The sequence below is a fragment of the Lepisma saccharinum genome, chromosome 1 (assembly GCF_977018435.1).
Source record: "Lepisma saccharinum chromosome 1, izLepSacc3.1, whole genome shotgun sequence".
Taxonomy (NCBI): Eukaryota; Metazoa; Arthropoda; class Insecta; order Zygentoma; family Lepismatidae; genus Lepisma; species Lepisma saccharinum.
The window spans coordinates 172,652,949-172,660,441 of NC_139229.1; the positions used below are offsets into that span (position 1 = coordinate 172,652,949).

The following is a 7,493-nucleotide window of genomic DNA, read 5'->3' on the forward strand; positions in this document are numbered from 1 at the left end:
TGTACACCGAACTTTATTAGCTGGACAAAAAATTCACTGCACTACTGTGATTATGTAATTATACATAATACTTTACATGTACCCAGGGCGAGCCTCAGCTACTGGGCGGGTCGCAGGTGGCGGATAGCGAATGGCCCCCAGATATGGGGGTTAGCTGCGAATAAGGGGAAACCCGAATAAGCAGTCCCGGACCGAGGCAAACTGCTGCCTTGCAGTGAGAGGGAGAAACCTCAAAGGCTAAGGGAAGAAACCCTAAAAGAAAATCTAGCAGGCCGAGGGCTATAAGGGAGGCAGCCCCTCCCACAAGGCTTTGCAACTAGGGCTGATAACCCGAGTGTCCGAGATGTAATTATTAAAAGAAACTACAGAGGAGAAACCGGACTGATTAAACTGTTGACGACCAAGAGAGGGAAAAGGATAATGAGAGTGGCAACCTGGAATGTAGGTGGACTTGCTGGAAAGGAGTTTGAATTGATGACGGAAATGGTGAGAGCAAAGTTGAATATATTGGCGGTGACAGAGACCAAGAAAAAAGGAAATGGATATGAACAAATAATAGAACCAAATAGTGGTGAAAGGTTCCTAATGTTTCATTCAGGCGTAGGCAAAGAACAGAGAGCAAAAGGAGGAGTGGCTATAGTAATCTCCGAGGCCTACAGACATTATGTTAAATGCTGGAAATTCATCAATGAAAGAATAATCTTGGTAACTTTAACCTTTAACAGTAGCATAAATGAAGACACTACTTTTATTGCTATATATGCACCAAATGAAGATGATATAGCAGAAGAGAAAGATAGATTTTACGAAGAGCTGCAGAGGACAGTGGATGACACCATGGGAGCTGTCTTTGTATTAGGTGACTTTAATGGCAGAGTTGGAAATAACATAGAAGGAATGGAAGGGCTGTTAGGGAAATACGGCGAGACGCACCAGAATAATAATGGGAGAAGATTACTAGATATGTGTGCAGGAAATGATTTTGTAATTACGAACACAATGTTCCCACATAAAGAAACACATAGATATACAAGAGAAGTCCCCAGCCGAAAGGAAAAATCTATTATTGACTACATATTGACACAGATGAAACAGTGGAGATTTATCTTAGATGCAAGAGCATATAGAGGTTAGGAGATTGGAAGTGACCACTATTTAGTAATTATGCAGTTACATGTTAATATCAAGACCAATGACCCTGGTGATAACAAAAGGAAACCTAAAGAAAGAATAAAGGTATATAAATTGAGAGAAGAGGCAAGACAAAAAGACTATCAAGAGGCTGTGAAACAAAGGGTGGAAACATTGGAATGGCCCACTATGAGAGAAGATAAACTGGAAGAAATATGGAGTTTATATAAAGAGACAATCTTAGGAGCAGCGGCCGAAATCTGCGGAAAGTCCAGCGGAAAGCAACAACAGAGAAGAACAGCATGGTGGATGGAAGAGATAAAAGAAATGGTAAAGGAAAAGAAGCAACGGTGGAAATAATACCTACTCACAAAACATTTAAGTGACTATGAAGCTTATAAACATCAAATATTAGTAGTGAAGAATATAGTGAAAGATGCAAAACAACAGTCATGGGAAAAATTTGGAGAAGCAATGGAAGGAAACCTACAAAATAACCAAAAGCTGTTCTACAAAGTATTAAAATCGATGCGAACAGAGAAGCAATGTCCTCTTAAGTTCATAAAAGACAAAAGTGGTAACCTCCTCCGAAGTGAAAATGACATTATGGAGCGGTGGAAAGAATATTTCCAAGAATTGCTTGGAGGAAATATGGAAATTGGAGAAAAGGAGAAAGAACAGACTGAGGAAGAAAAACAGCAACACCAAGAGGAGGGAGAAACTGAAGAAGAAATAACTATGGAGGAGCTAAAAAGAGCACTAAAGAAAATGAAACTAGGCAAAGCGGCAGGACATGACCAGATAGCACCTGAGATGCTTAAATTCATGGGCAAAAGTGGTCAAGACATACTACTCAAGATTATTAATCTAATTTGGAAAGCAAAGAAGATACCAGCTGAATGGGAGTGTAGTGTCATTGTGCCAATATTTAAAAAAGGAGATAATAGAGACTGCAAAAACCATCGTGGGATATCGCTATTGAGTGTGCCGGGGAAAGTATATGCGAGATACTAGAAGATAGAATAAGGCAAGTGGTAGAGCCACAGCTAGACGAGGCACAGTGCGGATTCCGACCAGGAAGAAGCACACAAGACCTCATATTTACCATCAGACAGATCAGTGAAAAACTGATGAGATATGGAAAAGAGGCACATATGGCTTTCATAGATCTAGAGAAAGCCTTCGACACCATTCCGAGGGATGAAATATGGAAAATACTAAAACAAAGAAAGGTTAGCAATCAATTAATTACAGCAACGCAGAGTCTGTATAAGAAATGTAGAAACTATGTCCGCACCTGCAATGCAGAGTCTCAAGAATTTGAGACTATAGTAGGACTTAAACAAGGATGTATCCTTAGCCCACTCCTCTTTATCACCTTAATGGATGATGTTATTAAATCATGCAATGGGAAGGTACAGAAATTCAAGCTGGAGTATAGGTTTTTAAAACCAATATATATAAACCATTGTGCCTTCGCCGATGACATATTAATATTGGGAGATTCCGAAAGTAATTTACAAAAGAACGTGAGAGTCTGGGAAAAAGAGTTAAAAAAGAGGGGCATGAAGATAAATGATAAAAAGACTCAGACCATGATGACGGCACGACAGCCAAATATACATCAGATTGCTTTGAATAATGGAACGACATTAGAACAGACTACAGATTTTAAATACCTCGGGGTTATAGTGCAGCAAGATGGTAGAATAGATGGTGAAATTATAGCTCGATCCCAAGCCTCAGGGAGACTCTTTAATGCGCTAAAGAGAAATTTCCTAAATAATCCATTAGTGACCAAAAATACGAAAATCCGTGTGTATAAAGTGATATATTTACCTACATTACTTTATGGTAGTGAAACCTGGACATTGACAAATAAACATAGGAGTAAAATACAGGCTTCAGAAATGAGATTTCTCCGCAAAATAGAAGGGAAAACAAGAAGAGACAAAATTAGGAATCAGACCATTAGAGCTAGCCTGGGCGTATTACCAGTGCTTGAGAGAATCGAACAGAACCAGTTACGATGGTTTGGGCACATACAAAGAATGGAAGACTCCTGAATAGCTAAACAAGCCTTGAATGCAAAGATGCAAGGAGCAAGACCACGCGGGAAACCCAGAAGAACATGGGAAGAAGATGTGAAGGCAGCTGTAGAGGCTAGAGGAGGAGAGTGGAGGAGAGAAAAGGAGCTGGCCCGAGACAGAATCCGATGGAAGACCCTCTGGGAAACCTCAACACCGCAAGGTAGAAGAGGATCGACTAAGTAAGTAAGTAAGTAAGTACTTTACATGTAACTTTTGACTGAGAATTTTTTATCATATTCTGTTTACAATACTTATTCTTACAATCCTTTATAGGAGTTTAATATCTTCACACATATTTACATAAAAAAGGAAGGCCCAAGAAAAAAATTCATCTGGGCGAGCGATTTTTGACATTTCCGAAGGAAAACAAAGGAGCCTATTTTGCAATGGACGGGTTCATTCAAGAGCATGAAGACTACAGTATTCCCATGCTTCTTCCTCTAGTCTCGCACATATTCTTTCATAATATGCTAGGCGTTTTCCTTAATTCATTGTCAGTTTGAAAAAGGAAATACTGAAATAGTAAACGCACGAGCACAAGAAACACCCTCAAACTGAGTGATAGTCCCACATTATTGATTCTGCCCATTTCAGAGCAGAATCCTGCGTAATTTCCCACCTGTTGTGTGTGAAGTTTCTGTGTGCTAGAGTTATGTAATATGTTGAAAGATATGCATTGGGCCCCTTATAAGGGGGTCAAACGAGAACTGGATGGGCCCGGGCCCCTCTGCCGCTCCCTCCCGGTTTCGACATCGGCGGTGATGTGATATACATATATGACACTATTTTCTCATGAAATTGTAGCCTGATTTAATCTAAGATCGGAAGTTTTCCGGCTTTGTCCCCTCACAAAGCTGATCCAGGTTCCACCCAGCATCAAATCAAATGGTACCCTTTTTTTTGGGGGGGGTAAATGCGGCCGGAGCGTGGTGCTGATCATATCATCTCCAAGATGTCCGGCATCGAAAATATGTGGGGCCCTGCCCCCACATATCCTAAATGTTCCTTCATGACACGGTTCTACATGCACAGGGAACTTTAACTTTACCTTTGATATTGTATTCGTTTCTGTACGTCTGAGTAGCTACGTTTATTTCTTATATGCGCATATACGAACCGTCTACTATGTCAATGGCTGACGGCCCCCCCTAAAGGCTTACTTGTCTCGCTTGCGCATTGTAGATCCGGCACTGCGTAGGGGTGTGTGGAGTTACGGCCTCCTCCGTGGCCGTGCGGTCTAAGGCGATGTGCTTTGGGCTCCGACTCCCGGACGGCATCGTTTCGAGTCTCTGGGTTCTCGGCCTGTGAATAGGACAGGATGTGTGGCAACCCACCATCGTGAGCAAATTGGGTAGCTACGAGTGAGTAGCGTAACCCGGTCACGGATATCTCCATAACTGCTCGGGGTTTGACGTGCTGACCCCACGTTACCCCATTTTGAAGATCTCCACACCTCTAGGTAGGATTGTGGGAGGGAAACTGGCAGTCGGGAGAAAGGCCAAGGCCCTTGCAGGCTGTAGAGCCACGGGTTACTACTTTTTTGTTACTTTCTTGATCACAGCCGAAGGCGGGTGTGATGTGATCAGCACCACGCCCCTGACCGCCTTCACCCCCAGAGTTTCCTCCAGGTACCCAGTGGCGCAGGAACGGGGGGTACAGGGGTACATTGTACCCCCCTAAATTTTTGAAGGGGGGTACTGTACCCCCCTAAATCCGTAAATCGAGTTGTACCCCCTGTATCCCCCCTTGGTAATTTGACAGCAGACGCAAGGTGCTACTGTTAAAAGAACCTATTTTCAGTTCGCCCAATAAAAAAGTGTAGCTATATTGTTTATAACTTATAAACATTATCTTCCTTACCACAGAAATTCAAACCATTCTAAACTTACTCTACTATTGAGCGACCACAAGGAAAAAACCCTGAACGAAAACTCCTCGCGCAGCTTTCCCTTCTTCCGTTCAGCTCGGGCCATAAGGAAGCATGGTCCACTCTCCCTCTCCCCTCCTCGCGGGAGTACGGTGCACAGGAGTCGCGGGTGTGCGCAGGTTGTTTTGCTTGTGGTTCCACTATACATTGTGGTTGCTACTAGTTAGTTCATTGACCTAATGGAAACCTCTTCAAGGAGATGAAAATTGTTTAAAAGGTGTGTGAAACGATGGAATCAGATTTGATCTCAGAAAATCACTCTGCAGACGAATGCTCCTTTGCGTAAGGGGGGGGGGGGGTACACTTTTCTAAAGAAATGGTCGCGTCGATTCGAAGATAAGATTCAAATCTTCATCAGAAGGGTATATGACTGATCCCATTTTCTTTTGAATATTTAAAATGGAATTTTCCAAAACGAAATACTTACACGAACGAGACGAGACACTACAGACCAACTTAGGGGGGGGGGGGTACAATGTACTGCTGTACCTCACCCAAATTTTTCATACTTTGTAAGGGGGTGTTCGGAAAACTATACTTAAACCTATATATTAAGAGATTTTGAAAATAGAGTACCGATTAGCCTATCTGAGCATGAAGTGAATCTAGAATAAGTTTTAATGACTTTCGAGTGGAAACCGAAACAAAAATTAACACAAACAAGAACGAGAAGGACCTCGCCACACAGGAGACGAAATAAGGCTGTGACAATTTTCGACTCATCGCATCGCGATATCATTCCTAGGTGAAATGAAAATTTTCCTAGACATTTAAACAAGGTGCAATTTGCGATAATATCAGAAGGGGGGGATTATTTTCACCTATGTATTAGATATACTTATAATTGGACATTAATTGCTTAAAATCTAATTTTGGTATCGAATGCAACACAAACACAACGCCATTTTAAGTTAAACCCTAAAGTCAATATGTAAGAAAATTACATTAGTCAGATGAATGCACGAGATAAATGAAACTCACTGCAGGTTCTATTGATAGATTTTGGATTGTATTCGCAAGGTCTTTGAGTGAGATGAGAATGTTTGATTGATTTATTTGGTTTATTTTACTTCGCATTTCTACCACTTTTGGCTAATCGCAAAGATGAGGATGGGCGATGATATCACAAAATTGATGAACACTCACATGCCGTACCTCTGGCGTCAAAGCGCGTTATGCCATCCCCTCCGCCACGGAGGCTGGCGAGGTGGGAATGTGTTTTGGATTTTCTTTGTAGATGCGAAAATCTTTAACTGTGACGCGCACATGCTTTTGCTTACATTAAAGTTTACCTTTTCACATAAACGAGAAATTGACATGTCACCCTAAAACACAAATGTATCTGCATTTAATACCACTACATACGAAAAGAGACCTTGGGCGGTTCTTCATATTGTCCACCAAAGATTGAAACGAAAAAAGAAAAAAAACATTTTGAGCGTATGCCTTTCCTTGCTTCCTCTGACATCTGAATGATTTCGGTTATATGTAATGACTAATGATAGTACTTTCAGTGCTTGAAGAGTGTCATCAGGTACAGCTAATTATATAACAAATAAATGCTTTGTCAAATGTTTCACACATATTTCAAAGTTAGACTTCTTATGAGTTGGTCGGGAACCATCTCAACTCAGTTTTTTTCTTTTTTTAATACAACGCCCTACAGATGTCTGAGTAAATACCAAATACATGGCTTCTAAAAGACATTGGATGTGGTACACATCTGCCATAAATTGTTTAAAGATATTTTTATGCGTAGCTAGGGGAATTTAAAATTAGAATGAACTGAACTGAAGTGGAACTCTATAAGTATGATATATTCATAATGTGGTTTCTATAGTCAGTGGGTGGGAGATGATTATTCCTGGTTGGGGTGGCTCAAGATCCTCCTCACCCCCTTTAATCTCAACCTGCATTAAAATGAATAGATGTATCTTTGTTCGCAATTTTCACATTTCGAACTCCTGATTTTCCGTTCCGTTAAATTCAAATAAGGCCAGAACGAAGTCCAGAGCTTTATATGTTTCAGAATTGTTATCTCGTTTTAAAATCTGTTTAAAAAAAACATAAATTCTAAGAAAAACAAAGAACAAATAGTTATGCAAATTTTGCATTAAATAACAGAACATTCGTGTGTGCTGTTCTAAAAAAGAATATTTCCCATGGCTTAACATTACTATACCTAAGTATCAAAGACGTATTTAGGAGGGGGTCCGGACACACCCCCGAAAGACTTACCAAGAAGTAAAAGTAAATAATCAAAATATAATTGTTTAGCATTTATTATAGAGCATTCCCTGACATTCGCTACGAGACTCGGCGGCAAGCGGCCCGGCATCAGCGCT

General features: G+C 40.9%; 1 protein-coding gene across 1 annotated transcript; it reads left to right on the top strand.

Moving 5' to 3' along the window:
* Window positions 1-420: 420 nt before the first annotated feature.
* Window positions 421-1,134, top strand: LOC145987168 (protein CFDP2-like). The gene has a single exon (XM_083121682.1). The coding sequence runs from the start codon at window positions 421-423 to the stop codon at window positions 1,132-1,134; it is 714 nt and encodes a 237-aa protein (XP_082977808.1).
* The last annotated feature ends 6,359 nt before the right edge of the window (window positions 1,135-7,493 follow it).